This window comes from Triturus cristatus, chromosome 7 (assembly GCF_964204655.1).
Source record: "Triturus cristatus chromosome 7, aTriCri1.1, whole genome shotgun sequence".
Lineage (NCBI taxonomy): Eukaryota > Metazoa > Chordata > Amphibia > Caudata > Salamandridae > Triturus > Triturus cristatus.
In genome coordinates, this window is record NC_140590.1 from 919507963 (window position 1) to 919528918 (window position 20956).

The 20956-nt window shown below is 49.2% G+C and overlaps 1 protein-coding gene across 1 annotated transcript in view; it reads left to right on the forward strand.

The window, feature by feature from the left end:
* DOCK2 (dedicator of cytokinesis 2) overlaps nt 1–20956 on the forward strand; it is a 1824799-nt gene that overhangs the window by 1574019 nt on the left and 229824 nt on the right. Inside the window, exon 35 of the mRNA XM_085617853.1 lies at nt 6761–6914. Coding sequence (XP_085473979.1) covers nt 6761–6914 — 154 coding nt within the window. The remainder of the gene's footprint in view (nt 1–6760; nt 6915–20956) is intronic.

The window sequence follows — 20956 nt, forward strand, 5'->3', positions numbered from 1 at the left end:
GCTAGTATGCAGGCCCACGAGAACACAACCAGGATCTGATCTCCCTCCACATCAGGCTAGCCCATCATGTCACAAAGCCGGGCCTTTGGGTGTCGTGTGAGTGCATTGCAAATACCGCTAATGCAGAATCTAAGTTGTGCAGAAGATCACGCTTCTCTGCGGTGGTTTACAACAGGTGGTATAATTCTCTTTCAATGAGGTTTGGCGAGACAGAAGTCTGGGGCCGGGAGCAACCAAAGATAGAGGGTCAGAAGTACATCGAGAGAGTCCCACCACAGTTCAAGCTCAATCACAGCGCGATTACTCGGGGCAGCGTCTCTTGGTGTCGGAGGGTATCAGGACCTCGCCGCCAGGCTGTGAGCAGTCACGGTGTAGGATTGACACAGGCCGTGGTGAAAGAGGCTGTGAGGTCACAGGGACAGAGCGGGAGCAGGACCAGGCGCCGGGAGCAATAGGCAGCCTCCAACCCCTCCCCCCACTGCACTACTCGCGATGACCAGGTGGCCGCCTCCCGAGCTCCCCCGCAGGCCTTGTCCCTGCGGGGCCTTAGGGAAGAGGCGGAAGTGCGGGATGTGACTTGGGGGCGAGTTGAGCAGGCCCAGCCCCACACGAGTCGATCGGGAGCCCAAATAGGGGAGGGGGGAACAGAGGCGAACCAGACTGGCACCCGGGTCACTCACCAGCGACCAAGGTCCCCGTGTCTGGAAGCCTGCGGCCTCTGGCATTCGTTGCTTTCTCCTTCTGCTGCTCCGATACAGCAGGCCGCAGGCACCTCACGCTCAGAGGACTCGGGTCACTGAAGCGCCGCCATGGAAGCGTCTCTCAGCAATGCACGCATGTCAGCACGTGCAACAGGATATCGGGGCCTCAGCGGTGCCGCAGTTGCCATTCAAACTGCTCTGGATGAGGTGGATAAAGCGTATGTAGCAGGCCGGCTGGCGGAGCTTCAGTGCCGCGCGGCCATTTTGGTCAGAGGCTCGGCCACGCCCCCCCTAGTTGAAAATACCTTTGATATGACCGTGAGCAGGGTCTCTGCAAGCTCCAGCCTCTGATACATCGCTCCCGCTGGCTGCTGCTGCTTCACAAATAGCTCAGTTTGTAAACAAAAGGGAGCACAAGAATGGGTCCCTTCCTCAGCCTCGGGGGAGCTGGTGAGTGTTCTGATTGGTTTGCAAAAATCAGCCCCTTGGGGACTGGTGAGTGCCCATTTCGATCGGAGATTTGGCTTCCCACAAAGCATGCAGAGATGCTGACACGCTTAAAAAAAGTTTTATCAAAGTGGATGAAAACATTACTTGGGCCACGGGACAGTGATAAGGGAAACTCACGAGGAACAACAGGAAATAGTATGCTACAGCCAATAGAAATGGAGGAAAGTAAGTGGCAAGCACATGAACCAAAGAAAAGGACGAGATGTAAGCCCCTTTTAAGATTTATAGTAAGTACAATAGTTTTCACAAGCACATGGCAAGCGCTGTGCAGGTGAAACCTAAAAATGGCGGGCTGGATAAATGTTGATATGAATGTGGATGTCATAAATGAAATCATTCAACACAGATAAAAAGCTATTAACACTGTGAGTTATCTTAGTGGGCAGAGGGGTGGGATTATGTAAAAGAACTAAACCTACTAAGGATAACGGGAAAGAACTCCTGTGGGTGCAAGCCCTGCATTTCAAAAACCTATATGGTGTCTATGTGGTTATCATCCTCTCAGAATAACAGTTAGTGAGAACTCAAGCTGGGCATAGTGATCGTTCTGGGGGCCTCTGCAGGGCATCACTGGAAACATTTTTTAAGGATATTATTTTGAAAGGGCTAAAATAGTCTAGAGAGTAAGCCAGCAGTTGCAATTATCTATGAGTGCATTATGGTGCCAAGCCCAGTGAAGTAATGCCCTATCGAGGTCAGGAATGGCTGAGTTGGCAACGTGATTGCTTCCACAAGCCACTGCCTATCTAGTGTGAGTGGAATGTGAAACTGCGGTCCATGTCAGTGGTATGAGAGAGATGCAAAGCTCCATCTACGCTGTTACTTGTGACATCATGTGCCATGCCTTTTGATGCTGTCAGTGGTAATCTTAAAATGTGCTACGAGTAATATTTTCAGTCTCAAGCAAACTTACAGAGAGGGGGAGGGATGGGCGTTGTTGAAATATGTCACTGGACTGCTAGTTAACACTTAAGGTAACTCATTAACATAATCTGTAATTATAGTAAATCAATGAGGAGCTAGTATGTGTATTTGTAAAGTGCACGTTCACCCAGAAGGGTATCAATTCCATGGTTATCAACCTCAGAAGGATGAAAGGCTGAGTGGACCCACCGTGATTTGTACCTGTGACCATGAGGTAAAAAAACAAGCTCTTACAGTGGGAGCATTAGCCCACTAAGCCACCAGGCCCGGCTTTGAGCAATGTGAACAGGCCCGGCTAGGACGTGTGTGAACACAAGTGTGACACAGTTAAAAATCTGGTTATTTCAAAACGCCACTGAAATACGGTGCACGTTTCAGTACCATAATATCAATAGGCAGTAATGTATTCTTTACAAAACATGATCATACCATTATCCTTCCCCGATCTTTCTTTAACTTTCTTGATCTCGTTCTCCTTTTTATGAACGAGGCCCTATGATTGCAGGTATTTAGAATAAATATTCAATCGGTATTCTTAGAATATAATGCTAATATCACCATACAATGTTTGTATTTTGCTTCAAAAACATATTGTAAGCAGTTTAATGTAAGTTGCTTTCAAAACAGGCGGTTGTTCTGTAAGTGCTCTTGCAGCCTAAAAGATTGCAGCACTCCGCTAATGAACTCCAGTAGTGTAATAAACATGCTGCCTTAAATGTGTTATAATTAACTGCAAATGAGTTTGAAAAGTTTAGAAGAAACACAATTGAAAAACCAAGCTATTTCTTTGTTTAAGCAAGTGTAGTAGTTCTAGTAAGTGAGCTGCCTTCACACGGTTTTCTGTCTTTGGCTGGTTACATACTGGCATCATACCTGAACTGTAATGCATTTCAAATTAGAATGGTTGATGTAATTTTCGTATTACAGCTGAGTAGTAAGAAACAACTAGACTGTAACACTGAAGTTCAATACAGACTAGTATACCTTTAGTTCAGGTTTCCGTGTATTATATGGAACACATCTTCTATTCTCTCTTTCCTTTACGTTCCTGGTTTAAAAAAAATACTTCACTCATCAAACTGTACATATGCATACCAACTACTGTTGTGAGCAGTGGGAGAGTTTCATTACATAAAAAAATAAATTGAAAACAATTGCTTGTCGTCCACTGCGATTAATCTAACCTCTGTTACTGAAGCTATGCTTGAAGCTTGTGTGCTTTTCTTTCAGTTCACTCCCGTGCTTTGGGTTGAGCACCAAGATTAAGGGGCATATGTATCAACATCACCATTTGCGATTCTCAAATAGCGATTTTTAAAGAATCGCTATTTGAGAATTGCAAAACGGGATGTATTTAGAAAATCGCAAACTTTTTGCGATTTCTTAAAATTCCTTAATTGCGATTAGCAAATTGCGAAATCGCAATTAAGGAATACCTGGCCATTCATTTCTATGGGCCAGGAGACCCATAGGAATGAATGGGAAGTAATTCTCAAATAGCGAATTCGCAATTTGCTAATCGCTATTTGAGAATAATTTCAAAGGTGCAAGGGTGTCATGATGACACCCTGATGCACCCCTGGAATGAGCATGTGTGTGCATATGGCGCACATACATGCCCTAAGGGCATGTATGAGCGTCACGTGGCACTTTGCAAAATTAAAAATAGTGCATTTTGAAAGGAAATCGCAAATTACCACCAACTGGAAGTTGGTGGTAATTTGCGATTTCTTAAGGACAATTCGCACAACTTGGGTGCTTTTTACATATCATTTAAGAAATCGCAATTTGCGATTTCTTAAATGCTTACGCAAAATTAAGAAATCGCTAAATTAGCAATTCCTTAATTTTGCGATGGGATTTTGCCTAATACATCCCGTTTTGCGAATTTTTAATCGCAAACGCTGTATTTTGCGATTCGCAGCGTTTGCGAGTAAAAATTAGCTTGATACATATGCCCCCAGATCTCTTACATAAAATACCTCATCTGAGTATAATTAAAAATATATTATGCAACTTAGTCATTCTACATAAGACTTTCCACCTTAATGTTCCGGTCTACTTTCCTTCATCTCACTATCCAATTCATTCTCTAGTTATTCCACTGCCTTCGGTTACCGTCACCCTTCCCACACTGGTCGCCATTTCCTATCACACCTTTCAGTGTTTGCATCTCTTAAATGGAGATGTTGGGATTTCATTTTGGTTGTTTTCACAATGTGGATCCAATCATCGAGGAAGGAGCCATCAGGTCACTGTCCGTATTCGCCATCATTCTTTAAAAAAAAAACACTACATAGCTGCGTGTCTTCACACTGTCTTCACAACATGCCTATAGTTTCACCGCTTTCAGCCATATCAGAAGGGGTGCTCCTTATCACACAAATCATTATGGCTATATTGTTCTGTGTTGCTTTCAGCTTAAAGGCAGTGCAGCACTGTGAATGGTCAAAGAAAATGCCTTCATCAGAGCAGGGCCGGCTTGAGCGCTCCCCCATCCCCCCAACATGACCTCCTTCTCTATGAATTGACTCACTACCACTCTCCATCATTCCACCTCATCTTTCCATAGCAACTGTCTGACTTACATTTCATTTTCTATAGTCCATTCACTTTATGATGAGTTAAAACTGTCACTAAACAACACTCAGATCCCTCACCAATAGGAACATTAATCACCAGAGTTATCTTTACATTTCTATGGTGCCTAAAAACTGCTGGAAGCCCAAGGAAGTTCCTGTACTTTTAAAACAAAAGTTATTTTTAACCACAGCGCCCCCCACCAAAGTCAGAGCCAGGTGCGTCATCACCAGTCGCACTGCCCTGTCATTCCTGCATCAGCGTGTTATTGATGGGATTAACGGTTTTTAAGTGCGAAAGTGGACTGTTACAGCATTATGACGTAGTGTTATTTTAAAAACTTGTGTCTTAAGCTCAATCCTAAATTGTGGTACAGTTGGGGCAGTCCTGAACAATACAGGGATATTGTGCCAGATTCAAGGGGCTTAGACACAAAAGGCCTTATTTTGTTCTATTTCACGTTCCTTTTTCTCCAGTCTGATGGTGTACTTGCTGGGGGTGTCCTGAGATCCACAGGAGATTCTCAGCCACATAGGCAAGGAGCCTGACATGATGGCTTTGTAAACGATAAAGCTAGTATTGACGATTGTGTTTTTTACCATGGGAAGCTAGTGGAATTCTGTCAGTGTTGGTGTGATGTGGTCATATTTCCTCAACCCCTGCCTGAAGTGCTGAAGCACATAGGTTTCTTTTTTTGGAACCCATTTGGGGGTTTGGGATGTTGTGAAGTGGAAATTGCCACATCCAGATGTGAATGTACACGTTTTAATGGCAGTTCTGAAGTCACTTTCTGGTATAAATGGTTTACCTGTCTTTAGAATGGAGCATTAGTACCAGACAGTCTTGCTTTTACTTAAATGTGTTCCTTTGAGGACGAGGTCAGTTTCCAGTTTGAATCTGACTTACTTTTTTTGATTCGGTGAAAGCTGGTGGTTCGAATCCATCCAGGTTCATGTGCTTGATGTCGAGCAATCTAAAGCTGCTTCTACCTGACATGCTTAGTAAAACCTCTGATAAGCCCTAGTTTCGGAACTGGATGGTATCTGAGCGTGGAGGCTACACTAAAGGGCTCACTACGATGTCGTGCGGGAAAACCCCCACCTGACACCGACTCTGAATCAGGACCGTCCGACTTGCGGTTCGCTGTTCCGACCACCGTATTATGATGTGACCGAACTCTGTTCGGTTAGAATCTCATTGTTTCCTATGGGAGCTTGTGTTCTGCCTGACAACCGGTCATAACACAGGCTCCTATGGGGAAATGGGGTGTTTGCGAAATACGCTGCACCCTGTCGCAGGCACCCCACGGTGCCTGCCATACAGTGCAGAGTTTTACAGGGGGTCCCTTGGGTACCCCCTCTGCCATCAATTATAGGCCGTGGGGGCTATGGGGCACTGCCAGGAGCCCCCAAAGTCACTTTCCGACAGCCTTCCTGTGTCAGACAGGCCGACACGGAAAGGCTGTTGGAAATCGCCATCGTAATCCCGAGGGCAGAAACACTGTCCATAGGGGTGTACAATGCGGTTCTGACTGACACGGATACTCTGTGAGTTGGTTGGAACCGATTCAGAAGGACTGCATGGTTTACATTCTAACCACAAACATCGTAATCGGGCGGTCGGAATGTAAACCGACCGAGTCTGTCGGAAGTGCTCCGACGCGGTCGAGGAGATTTCCGCCTGACATCGTAATGAGCCCCTAAGTGTAGTTATGGCAGCAGAGCACTTTGGGCAGAATTCGAAATGTTTGGACTGGCATTAGCCACTTGAGAGGAGGAACCCAAGGCAACAGCATTGATGTCGAATTACTGCACACTTCAAAAGTGCTTAAAAATTGCGGAGGCACAATACACTCCTCACAATAAAATGTGCACCAATAAAATATATTGGAGTTTCAAAAATAGCAAAGCAACGTCTTAATAGGAATACCTGTGAGTTCCATGACTACTAGCACCTACTGGCAGCTAATCTAAAATGTGGTATTTTTGTAAATGTCTAATTGCGAAACATATGTTCAATTGTCTTATTTTCACTTCATTTTTCAGATTGCTCGAATGTTCTGCTGGTCACCCCATTTCTAGACCACTTGGCATTTTCGTAAACATGGTGAAAGGGCTTTTAGAAAAGCTTTTAGATTACAGATCAATGATGAATGATGAAAGCAAGAACAACCGCATGAGCTGTACCGTTAATTTGCTGGTAAGTTTTTCTATTATGGTTCACGAACAATTAGAAACAGACCAATGAAGAAATAAATCAATAAGGCTAATGCAAGTATAACATTCAACTACATAAAATCTCTGTAATACCGTAATAATCAAGGAGATAGATATTGTTTTTCTTTTTTTAAATATCTTTATTGAGCAGCTTGTAGGCAAGAGAACATACAGCGTCCAAACATGGGGCTCAGCGAGCACGTTTGCATAGTATATCAATACAAGCTAGTTTGCAATTTAAGGAATCAACCCACATTAAACAAACCCTCCACCCATTCCCCCCCCCATTCCCGGCACTGTGAGTAGCAGATTCATATACCTGGGTAAACTTTCATAGTGACTTTTGACAGTAGTCATTAACAGTCCCAACTCTCCCCAATGCCCAATAGTGCTATATTACAAGACTTCATCGCAGGTCTGGCTTCCCAAGTAGATAGCCCGTAAGGGGAGCCCAAAGATCCTTGGGTAGGAAGCCTCCGGTAGTTCCCCGCATACATTTCCAATTTGTCCTTACAATAAAGTAAATCCCTGATCCAATTTTTCACTGGCGGGACAGTTTTAGCCCCCCAACACTGCGCCACAGCCCGCTTAGTAAACAAAGTGGAAATGGCCTCCAGCTGCCTATTGCATGGTTCAAGCTTCTGTATGCAGCCCAGTAGACAGATAGCAGGCAAACACCCCACAGGCTCCATCACCACATCCATGAGCACTTGCGTGATCTGCCTTCAAAAGTTAAATATACCAGCACAGTCCCAAGCTAGGTGCAAAAAGTCCACGTCAGCCTGCCCAAAACGCACACAGCACGCACTGTCCCGTAAGCTGAATCGGCGCAGCTGAAGCGGGGTATAGTAAAGCTGATGCAAGTATTTGAAATGAATTATGCAGAGATTGCAGTTCACCGTCAGCCGCCCAGTCAACACACAGCAGAATTTCCAGTCATCAAGTGACAGCAAGGTGCCCAATACAGCTGCCAACTTAGTATATGAGGGGGACTCAGTTTCCCCAAGGGACATGTTGTATAATTTTGTTATCAAGCCCCCACGTTCCGCCCCCGCTAGCACAGCATGTAGAGCCGGCAGCGCGTACAGGTCGGCCGGGTATGTGGCGTAAATGTCTCGGATTGCTTGCCGCACCTGCACATCGGTAAATACCAGCATCAGACCAGCACCGTGGCGACTCTGTAGCTCCAAAAGTGCCTGGAATTGGCCCTGATTATATAGATCCCCAAGGCGAGAAATCCCAACCTTACCTAGCGCTTTCAAGGCGGCTTGTTCCCGCGCAGCCGATATGTCCGGATGCGCCGTGAGCGGCAACAGTGGGGCATAGAGATAGTCCACTTTTGCCCTTTTTGCGAGGGCATTCCATGCCCATGCCGTGCAGTGAATAGGACTGATTTCACCCCGAAGTCCCCCCGCCCCATCAGGGCAGCTGCAGCCAGTGGCACCAGGAGTATAGAGTCCGCCTCGATAGCAGTGTGCGGTTGATATTTCTGTGGATAGTACCAGAAATGCGCAAACTGCACCTGAGCACATAAGAAATATAGGTATAAGTCAGGAGCCTCAAATCCACCACACTCGAACGGCTGCACTAGCCCCTTCCAGCTACACCTGGGCTTCCTACCCCCCCAGACAAACGTGAGCAAAGCCGACTGCAGCGTATTAAACAACGCAATGTTCAAATGGATAGGGATATTAATAAACAAATACAGAAGTTTGGGTAAGAATGTCATTTTGATGACCGCAATGCGATCCTCAAGTGAAAGAGGCAACTTAGCCCAGCGTGCAGCCTAATCTATAATCGTATCAATGGCACGGCCGTAATTAGCAGAGGTCACTACCTCAGGGTCCCTATGGAGCCATATACCCAAGTACTTTACCGGGTCGAATGACCATTTCAAGGGAAAGTCTAGCTCAATCACCTTGGTACCGGCTGTGATCGGAAACACAGTAGATTTAGCCAGTTGATGCCTAGGCCCGAGAAGCGTTCAAACCTAACATACTCTCTTCGTAGTTCCGGCAAATATGTGGCGGGCTCCCGTATGTAGAGCATCATATCATCTGCATACAGCGACACCAGTAAAGGCCGCTGTTGAAACCGCAGTGCCGCCTGGGCATGCCACTAACGCAGTTTACAGGCTAAAGGTTCCAATGCAAGCGCAAAGAGCATTGGCGACAGGGGGCAACCCTGCCGCATGCCGCGGTTGATGGAGAAAGCCATAGAGACCCAGCCATTAACACGGACCTGTGCCACTGGTGCAGCATACAGGAGATGGATCCATTTCAAGAAGAATGGAGGCAAGCTCATTCGCAACATGTACTCACACTGAAGGAAATCAAATGCCTTAGCCGCATCAAGCAGCACAGCCACCGCCTGAAAGTCCCTCTCAAAATAATGTAATGTAGAAAAAATAGTGCGGAGGTTGTGCACCATGGATCTGGAGTGCACAAAGCCCGACTGGTCCGGGAGGACTAAGTTAGGGACCAATGGCTGAAGCCTGGTGGCAATCCTTTTAGCCAAAATGTTGGCATCTATATTAACAATAGATAGAGGTCTCTAGGAGTGACAGACGTTCCTTGTGGGACACCCCCGCGCCGCACGGCCACCAGCTGCTGCGTGTGCCCCTTGCCTGCCCTGCTGCCTCGTTGAGCCTCGTTTGCCGGCTGCCGCCGCTGCGAGTGCTGTTGCCGCTTTTTCCTGGTTTTATCAAGCATTTGTGCTTGTCTTGCCGATCTGTGTTTTCTCTGTTTTGCCCGTTTTTTGTCATTTATTTTTGCCTGTTTGTATTTTAAAGTGTGCGCTCTCCTTCCTTGTTGCCCGCCTACCGCGCCACCCCCCGCCCTCCCTTCCCGCCACCGCCGCTTGTCCCCGCCCCTTTTTCTTCTGTATCCCTCCCCGCTCCCGCCTCCCAGCTGCCCCGCCCACCCGCGCACTTGGCCTTAAATGGCGACCGTGCGACGCAGGTGAGTGTGACCCACTTGTGGGACACCCCCGCGCCGCACGGCCACCAGCTGCTGCGTGTGCCCCTTGCCTGCCCTGCTGCCTCGTTGAGCCTCGTTTGCCGGCTGCCGCCGCTGCGAGTGCTGTTGCCGCTTTTTCCTGGTTTTATCAAGCATTTGTGCTTGTCTTGCCGATCTGTGTTTTCTCTGTTTTGCCCGTTTTTTGTCATTTATTTTTGCCTGTTTGTATTTTAAAGTGTGCGCTCTCCTTCCGGTCACGCGCAGCGGGCGCGCCGATTGTGCGCCGAAGGCGCGCCAAAGGTAAGCCCGTCTGCGCCCGTCCGCGACCGGACCGCGACCAGCGCCAGGACCCCTGGCCCCCGAGGAGCCCGTCCGACCCGCCTGACGTACTCCGCCGCCACCCTCATCGCACTCAACACCGGCCGACTCCCAGAATGCCATCAAGCCACACCACGACACACCCACGGACCTTTCAGCTGCCACGCCTGCAAGTTCTCCTGCATCCGGACCAGCCCCGCACCAGCACCCGCAAAGTCGAACTCCAGCAGCTACCACCTCAAGTGCATCCTGCTCAACACCCGCTCCGTCCACAGACACGCCATCGAACTCTGGAACCTCCTAGACGCCACAGCCCCTGACGTTGCCTTCCTCACGGAGACCTGGATGAACGCCTCTTCAGCTCCCGACATCGCCATCGCCATCCCAGAGGGCTACAAGATCATCCGGAGGGACCGCAACGCCAACCAGATGGGAGGAGGCATCGCCATCATCCACAGGAACACCATCCGTCTCACGACCAGCACCGACAACACCCTGACCAGCGCCGAACACCTGCACTTCCAGATCCACACCAACCCGAACACCACCCTCAGAGGCACCCTGATCTACCGACCCCCTGGACCACGCACGCAATTCAGCGAGGACATCGCCGACTTCGTCAGCCCGCATGCCCTCCCCTCCGCCGACTACATCCTCCTGGGGGACCTGAACTTCCACCTGGAGAACAACAACGACCACAACACCAGCACCCTGCTCGACAACCTCGCCAACCTGGGACTCAAGCAACTGGTGTCCACCCCCACCCACCTCGCCGGACACACACTCGACGCCGTCTTCTCATCCAGCACAGACATAGACTTCAGCCACGCCACAGAGCTTCAATGGACGGACCACAGCTGCGTCCACTTCACCTTCAAGAGAACGACGACCCACCAACACCAGCAACACACCGCCCGCAGAAGCTGGAACAAGATCACAGCAGACCAGCTCGCCACCTCCCTGAGCCAACACCCTCCTGCCAGCTCAGCGAACCCCAGCCAGGCCGCCGACAACCTCACGAAGTGGATCACCACCTGCGCGGACGAGCTCGCCCCGCTGAGGACCCCGCCCAGCAGACCCACCAGCAAGAAGGCCCCATGGTTCACCGACGAACTCAAGAGCTCCAAGAAGAACTGCCGAGCCCTCGAGAAAGCCTGGAAAAAGGACCCGACACCGGACAACAGGACCTCCTACAAACTGGCCACCCGGAAACACCACCAGCTGATCCGCGCCGCCAAGAGAACAGCATTCAAGGACCGGTTGGACAACAACGCACACAACAGCAAGGAACTCTTCAACATCGTGAAAGAGCTTTCCAACCCCAGAGCAGGAAACAACGACATCACCCCATCACAAGACCTCTGCAACTCCCTCGCCTCATACTTCCACAACAAGATCACGGACATACACAGCAGTTTCAACAACCAACCAACGCACACCACGACCGACCTGCCACCCCCCCCCACCACCACCCTCCACGCCTGGACCCCGATCAGCACAGAAGACACCATCCGCACGATGAACTCCATCCACTCCGGATCACCAACCGACCCCTGCCCTCACCACGTCTTCAACAAGGCCGACGCTGCCATCGCACCCCACCTGCGAGACATCATCAACACATCCTTCGACACCGCCATCTTCCCCGAAAGCTGGAAACACGCCGAACTCAGCGCTCTACTCAAAAAACCAACAGCGGACCCCACCGACCTCAAGAATTACCGCCCCATCTCGCTTCTACCGTTTCCAGCCAAAGTCATCGAGAAGACCGTCAACAAGCAGATGGCCGCCTTCCTCGAGACGAACGGATCCCTCGACCCCTCACAGTCCGGCTTCCGAGCCAAACACAGCACCGAGACCGCCCTCATCGCCGCCACCGATGACATCCGAGCCCTGATGGACAAGGGAGAAACAGCGGCCCTCATCCTCCTAGACCTCTCCGCGGCATTCGACACGGTCTGCCACCGCACCCTAACACGGCGCCTCAGCAACATCGGTATCCAGGACAAGGCACTGGAATGGATCATCTCCTTCCTCGACGGAAGAACACAGCGAGTCCGCCTACCACCGCACAAGTCAGAGGCCTCCGAAGTCATCTGCGGCGTCCCCCAAGGATCATCACTGAGCCCCACCCTCTTCAACGTCTACATGAGCCCCCTCGCGGCCATCGTACGCAAACACCACCTCAGCATCATCTCCTACGCCGACGACACCCAGCTGATCCTCTCCCTGACCAACAACCCCGCCGCCGCCAGAGCCAACCTGCACGAAGGGATGAAAGAGGTAGCCGAGTGGATGACGACCAGCCGCCTGAAACTGAACTCGGACAAGACGGAGGTCCTCATCCTGGGCTCTTCACCCTCCGCCTGGGACGACTCCTGGTGGCCTCCCGCCCTGGGCACCGCGCCCAAACCGACAGACCATGCACGAAACCTGGGCTTCATCCTGGACTCCTCCCTCTCCATGACCAGGCAAGTCAACAGCGTCTCCTCGGCGTGCTTCAACATCCTACGCATGCTACGAAAGATCTTTTGGTGGATCCCCTCAGAGACCAGGAAGACCGTCACCCAGGCCCTCGTCACCAGCCGACTGGACTACGGCAACGCCCTCTACGCCGGGACCACCGCCAAGCTCCAGAAGAGACTCCAGCGGATCCAAAACGCCTCAGCCAGACTCATCCTCGACATCCCACGATCCAGCCACATCTCCGGTCATCTGAGAGACCTTCACTGGCTCCCCATCAACAAGAGAATCACCTTCCGCCTCCTCACCCACGCACACAAAGCCCTACACGACCAAGGCCCGAGCTACCTCAACAGCCGAGTCAACTTCTACGCTCCCAAACGCCACCTCCGATCAGCCAACCACGCCCTCGCCGCCGTCCCCCGCATCCGAAGAGCGACTACAGGAGGAAGGTCCTTCTCCTACCTGGCCGCCAAGACCTGGAACTCCCTCCCGTCCGACCTGCGCCTGACCCAAGACCACCTCTCCTTCAGGAAGAAGCTGAAGACCTGGCTGTTCGAGCAGTAGCGGCACCCCCCCTCCCCAGCGCCTTGAGACCCTACGGGTACGTAGCGCGCTTTATAAGTGTCACTGATTGATTGATTGATTGATTATCAGGCTTCAAAGAGTATCATGATTAATGCCTCCATAAGGGAGGGAGACAGCATGCCCGACTTGTACACCTCAGCAAATACCTCCAGCAACCGCGGCGCCAGATCATCGGCATAGGCCTTATGAAACTCACTAGGGAGGCCATTTAGACCCGCCGCTTTGCAAGTAGGGAGGGACATAATAGCCATTTTAACATCCTCGACATCAAACGGCAGTGTAAGGTACTCCCGTTGATTAAGAGCCAGCCAGCCAAGTACCACATCGTCCAGGTAGGCATTGATTTCAGGCACAGGAGGCTGATGACGTTCCCCATATAGTTTAGAGTAGAAATCCAACACCACCCCGCTGATGTCTGAGTTACCAAAGTGCGCTTCTCCCTCATCGTCCAGCAATTCGATAATATAAGCCTGGATGCAATGCGCTGCCAGCTTCTGTGTAAGCGAACGGCTGGCCCGACCCCCCTCCCCGTAATAGCGAGCAGTGCTCCGATGTGATATATGTACCATCTCCTGGTCCACTGTCACATTGTGTTCCGATACAAGCTCCGGAATTGTAGCCAATTTTTTAGTGGCAGGGTTACAAGCATAGGCACACTCCAGAGCGGCAATCTCCTACGCGAGCTTCCGAATTCTGTGGCGCAGATCTTTAAAGACCTCAGCCTGTGCCCCGATACATACCCCCGAATTGTCACCTTGAACGCCTCTCATAGAACCCCAGCACTGTCCACAGTGCTCACATTTTACCGGACGTAATTAGGAATAGCTTCGCCAACTGTGTGCTTAAAAATAAATCGGATCTGTCAAGGATGACGGTTGCAATCGCCACGAAAACGGGGGCCTCTCGTAAACCCGGAACCCTCAGGCCAAGGAGTACAGGTGAGTGATCAGAAAAAGTTTTCGCCAATTGTTGAACATCTACAGCCCAGGTGCATTCCTCCTCCGACAAAAGCCAATAGTCCAGGTGAGACCACGTGCCGTGTACTGTAGAGATAAAAGTGCCTTCTCTGGCCCCCGGATGCTTCATGCACAGACATCATGCAAATACCCAGCGTCCACTAGCCCCAAAAGGGTATCAGTGGATTGCTAATTTCGTGGAGCCTCGCTTCCCTCCCTATCCACATTTATCTCCCGACAAGTATTGAAGTCCCCTCCACCAAATAATTGGGAAAGGCAGAAATCCTGCACCACACATCCACAAAGAAAGAGTGATCATCCACATTCGGACAACAGATGTTTACCAAGAGAACACTCGTGCCGCCAAGCGTCCCATGTACAATATCCAGCCGACCCTGCTCATCCATATCGGTGTCATGGACCTGGAAGGGTGTGCCCCTCCTGACGAGGATCATCATCTCCCAGGAATAGGAGGACTAATACGAGGCCACCCTCACTCCTGCCCACCAGGCGCCCACATTCTTCTCAGACAGCTGAGTGAGATGTGTCTCCTGCAAAAAGGCCACCTGAACATTCAACCTATCCAGGGACAATAACACAGTACGAATTTTCTTGGGACTGTTAAGGCCACACACATTCCAAGTTAGGAATCTGAAGTCACTACCCAGGTACCATATGACCCAACGGAGATAAAATGATTTGAGATCATTCCCCCCGTCTTCCCACCCACTTCAGCATGCCCAACTTGCCAAAGCCATCCCAATGTGAACAAAACAAACCCCAACAAAGAAACCCTGAATAGTGCATATAGTGGGGATCTCCCATTAAGGGGGTACAGAGTGCTACTGTCCTTCCACAATGCAGGAGGTGGCTGATCAGGTCTAGTACCTGTGCGAGGATCCAACAGTGACTACAACATCTTAGGGCATCCAGCCGAAACACATATAGGGAGTTATCCCCCCCAGGCCATACATGTACAAACAACCAAGAGCTTAGATGCATAAAACAATAGGGAAGCCCCACCAACAGGATAGCCAACAGAGAAAGCTCAATAACAGTCCCACTCCCAACATCATTGCTCCTTCTCTTCATACCCAGTCGTGTCTTCACGGTATCGCCTCTTCAACTGCTTCGCGTATTCCATCGCCGCCTTGGGTGCTGGGAAAATCTTGGAATGCCCCTCCGGCCCGATGCGCAGGGGCGCCGGGTATTACATTGCATTGGGGATGCTTTCAGACTGAAAGAATTTTTAACGGTGCCGAACTCCCGGCACGCAGACTGGACAGCGACAGTGAAGTCTGACAGAGTGTTCCCCTGATCCCTGGCCATCCTCAAAATGGCATCCCAGTCCCTATAGTTCAATATTCAAACAATTATGGGGCGAGGTGGAGCGCCCGGTACCGGTCGCGCTGCCAGAGAATGATGAGCGCGCTCGATGATAAACATGGTGGACAAATTCTCAGGACCAAAGATCTCCTTTATCAGGCTTTCGACAAATGACTCCATCCTACCAGGATTCGGGAAGGCCAGTAATTTGAATATTGTTTCTACGTGATCGTGCCTCCAAATCTTCGTTCTTGGCCTGAATGAGCGCCAGTACCTTTTCCATATTAAGTGTCTTGCTGGTCGCCTCACTAAGACCATCCTCCATGGATGAGACCCTCTGTTTCACCTCCCCCATTCGTGCATTCTGCTTTTCCAGCTGGGAAGCCATATGGTCCAATCTGCGAGTGATAGTAGACATGTCACCCTCTATGGACTGGAGGCTCTTTTACATGGCCAGTAACGTGGTTTCGAGTTTGGTCGGGCCCTCCCCCTGAGCGTCTGCCTCAGAGTCCAATACTGCTTTCTGCTGGGTCCCACCCGACTTTCGCACCTCAAACGCGAGGCGAGTTTGTGACTAATCCGGCTTCCCCATAGTGGATGGTGGGGTATACAGGTAGGAGCCAAGGGATCAGGCAGCACAACCGAACTCGCAAAGGCGCAAGGAACACAATTCAAACACCAATGCTCTGGAACACCTGGGGCTCAAGGTACCCATAGAAGGCAATGGAAAGGAGTCAATCAGAACCAGAAGCCAGCAACTATGGGTGCTCCCTGCTACACAGTGAGATGTATGCCTCCCATATACTCCAGGTTTCAAATCCCGAGCCCCACAGTGTCTTTACAGGCAGCCTGGGAGTTCGAGAGAAGCGACGAACCAGCAGACAGTCAGTAGATCACAAGCCCAGTGCACCCGGTTGCCAAGGCCCGACTCCCAAGCAATCAGGGTCAGCGCCATCGCACGGCAATCACACCAGTGCTCCAATCACCACACACCACGCAACAGGCCGCAGCTCGCAGGACACGGCCCAATGCCCAGGCCCGCGCCCACCTACGCAGCCACTGGCCCAAGCAAGACCGCACCCCACTTACCACCACCTGCTGCAAGTGTCGACGGAGTCCCACAGAAATGGTTGTTGCTCTCCGGGGGCCAGGCAGCATCCAGGTCTGCAGGGTATCTCTGCACCGATATGTGCAGCGACGCAGGCAGCGGCTCGCAGGCGGCAGCCCAGTGATCAGGCCCACACTCGCCTCCTCAGTCTCAAGCCCAGGCTAGGGCACACCCCGCTCAACCCTGCCTGCCGCAGGTATTCACAGCTGCCCGCAGCCACGATCCGTGTCCTCCAGGGAAAATGCCCGATGGACCTCTAGCACCTTCAGATCAGGGGCAAGGCCTGCACCGGCATGTACAGCAACAGAAATGGTGCCAAACCCCTACAGCCAGGGTCCCCAGAGAACTCGCACAGGGCCCCACACAGCTCAGGCCAGTCGCAACCTCCCTCCGCAGCCACGCTCCAGGCTCACAGCTCGGATCACAGCGTCGTGGGCAGCGACCACCTCTGGAGGCAGGCACACAAAGGCCGCCGTGCTCCGCTCCAGGGCCAGAGGCAGGGTCAATTTGGAGCAAAAATAGGTAAGCACATCTCCTCCGGTTCCCAGGCAACCCTACTGGGCAGCCTCAGCGACCGGCGTCGGGTAGAAGTCCGTTCAATCACCGCAACCAGTTGCCGCTCACAGCTTCCACCACTGCGGCTGACGGGTCAGGCCATTTTGCCTCCTGTCCGCCACCACACACTCGTCAAGTTCTGGCCACAGATATGCCCCCAGTCACTCCGATACTTCACAGCCAGCTTCAGGGCGGTCACTCCATTCACAGCGGTCAGTGCTTGATCGGCAATGCTACGATTGTTAGCGAATTTTGGATGGCTAAGGGATCAGCTGGGCAGAACAGCACTAAAGTGCGGCTATCTTGCCTGGCACCCTCTAGCGGCCCCCCAGATAGATAATGATTTCATGGTTAATTAAAGAACAAATTCGTGCGCTTCAGCCAGGTGAAGTATTGATATTTTAATTGAGATAGTTTGTGTAACTAAAGGTCTTAGTGTTGACATCTGCATGAAATAAAGCAAGCTCCTTGTTTGGTTACTAAGGGCATTCCACAATTATTAGTCTGCTGAAATTGAGGACATTAATATTATTGGCGTAGATAACAGCAACCCTATCAAAAGGTATCAGGTGCTAGGGAATTGGTGTCAACAATTACCCACAATTTGTGATTTTGAGACTCATTGGGCCTGGAAACTTGGGGGTATACTTACAAGCCCTTATCGCCACCACAACATCACTTTTAGTGACGCTGTGATGGAGATAGGGGCTTTGCCTTATTTACGCAGCAGCGTTAAGCCACTTAATGTGGCTTAGCTCTGCCTTGTAAATAAGGTACTATTTCACGCTGTACTTAGAGTGAAAGGGGAGGGCAATGGGTGTTGCGGTGTACGTTCCACCGCAACACCCATTGATTTTGACGCTGCCCCCTATTTACAAGGGTGGCATAAATAGGAGGCAGAGCCAAAATTAAGACCAGGGAAATCCTGGTCTTAAACAGGTGAAATGAGGAGATATGTTTTATTTCTCATCGTTTTTGCTGTTTCCACGATTACTGCATTGTGCTGCACACATAGAAACAGAAAAATGTCATTGATTTTTTATGTGCAGGAAGGTGACCCTGCACATAAACAATAAAAACAAAAAAATGACTTTTTGCAACTTCTATGTGTGCTGCATTAAACAGCACACATAAAAGTTACAAAACACCATTTAACAATTGTTTAAGTGCAGGAAGGAAGACCTTCCTGCACATCAACAATCTTCCCCTCAAAGCACTATAGTGCCAGGGTGCCTGCGTTGGCACTAGGCTGCTGAAGTTAGTGCCAGTGCGGGGGTAAATACAGGACTGCACCATATTGTTGTAAATATGGTACAGCCCTGCTTTTCTGAAGTGGCGGAGTGTGGTGTTAAGCCAAAGAGGCTAACACTTCTACCCGCCACTTCGTTGTAAATCTTCCCCTTCGTGTCAACTGTATAAGATCTAAAGGTAATTCTACAAGGATGTCTGGGATTGTGTCTTAAGTAGATTGAAAAAGATCTCTGGAAAATGAATCATTTCCGAGAACTTTGGACCACAAACATTTATTAAAACTAGGTGGGAATATAAGACAACGTTACATGCATGTTTAAGAGGTGTTCCACGTGGATATAAATAATAAGGGTCAGATTTACAATAAAAGTGACTAAATGCCGAACTCAAGCCATTTGGCTGCGAAGCACTGAGTCGCTTTCAAAGCACTGGGATGCGTATATTTACAACAATATGTCGCATCTCTGTGCTTCCCCTTGCGCTGTTGCATAAACTGCTGCCATGCGCCGGCGCACGCACCCTTGCACCATGGTGCAAGGATGCCTGTGTCGTGGGGAGATTGTTTTTGTTCAGGAAAGGTTCCCTTCCTGCACAAAAACAATCTGAAATGCTGTTTTTCAAATTCTATGTGTGCTGCATTAGCACACATAGAAGTTGAAAAACGTAATTGTTTCAATGATTGTTTATGTGCAGGAAGGGAACCCTTCCAGAACAAAAACAATCATTAGAGGTGATTTCCTCTTTCTATGTGCTGCAGAATGCAGCATGCATAGAAAGAGGAAAAGAAAACGAGGAGAAATGAATACATTTCTCCTCGTTGTGCCTCACTACGTCTCTCCTTGGCAGGCGTAGCATTCAGACGCATTTCCAGATTTACGATTCCTTGTAAATCTGGAAATGTGTCTTGTTCAATGGGTGTTGCCTGGGAACACCCACAGCAACACCCATGGAACACCCCTTTCAAGCAAAGTGCTGATTGCAAAGGGGCCATATTTACAAGGACAGGAAAAGTCAAACAGGGTGGCTTTTCCAGTCCTTGTAAATATGGAGCAGGAAAATGCACCACCGGTATGACACAAAAGGTGACGTACCGGTGGCGCAAGGGTCTTGTAAATCTGCCCCTAAATCTGCTAAGAAGCACTTTGGGTCAATAGCATTCATTTAAACTACAGAGTTCAAAGAAAACTTTATCAATGAACTTCTAGAAACTCTCCCAAGGAATTGTTGGGAGCATTAATGAAAAGTTATGTGTTTTACCACTCCTCCACCCATATGTCTCCTGAAATTTGCTAGAACCCATATCTAATTACCAAAACCCACAAATGAAAATTCAGTCCTTTAGTGATTTTGATATTCGTGGTAATATCCTACAAATTGCCAATGTTTTTAGTTTGAAGCACACATTACCATATAAATTTACATTTAATCATGTGAAATTGGCCCTTGAATTGTTACCTAGGCTTCTATGTTAACTTTAGGATTGATACCTAATGACCCAAGGTACAGGATATGATTTACGCTTACAGGGGAGGAGAGGGGTGGTAGTAAATGGTCATATTGGGATGGTTTTTGTTTAGGTATTTGATAATGTTTATTTGGATTTCTGTTGTTTCCTTCCTTCGTATTCTCATTGAGAATAAGCTTCTTTGTGAATAACAGCTGATGTTCAATGTAAATGGTGTACTGACCGTTGTCTATTAGACTGTGACTGTAGCAGCTTCTGAGGCCTGCGCCGTACTACTGCAGCAGAACAACCTAATACGAAATAGGATGATGATTGGATTTGGTTTAAGTTTGTGTATAAGAATGCCAATAAGGAGCTATTTAAAAAACTTCGGTTTCAGCACATATTACATATTACCCATGCTGTTTGCATATAGCAGAACCATGTATTCAAAAACCTTAGTCCGAACCTTGTCAAAAAAGGGCAAAACATGATTAGAAAACTGCCATGTGACAGTACATACATGTGAAATCTATGCGACTCTTTTTAGTGGACATTGCTAATTTATTTTTCTCTCAAATCCACACAGGATGCTAGCTGAGCTGCTACAATGCCTCAAATTAGACACAATGTCGACTTTTGTAAAAATATAGGAAGTACACACCTCCTAAAATCCAAAATGTCTTAGTAACACAATACTCCAAACACACCAAAAACAAATTTAGGCCTTGACAGATGAAGGCAAAGGCCGGTCTGATAAAGTAGATGAGAACAGCACTGCTGCTTAGGGTCAGTTGTCTGTTGCTGGTGCCACAGAGAACAGTATCCTTTAACATGTAATAGTAACACCTAACATGGCCTTCCTTTTAAGCCATTCAAACCAAGTGATTCAGAGGAAACTCAGTTGGCATACAGATTTGTTTTCAGCTGGTGCCCCTATCGGAGCAATTCACATTTTCCCTGGATGCTGTAAAGCAGCATTTTTTATACTTTGACAAAATACTCTTTTCTAAAGAACATCAACTGTGATGTACAGTTTTTCTGCTGATATAACTTTAC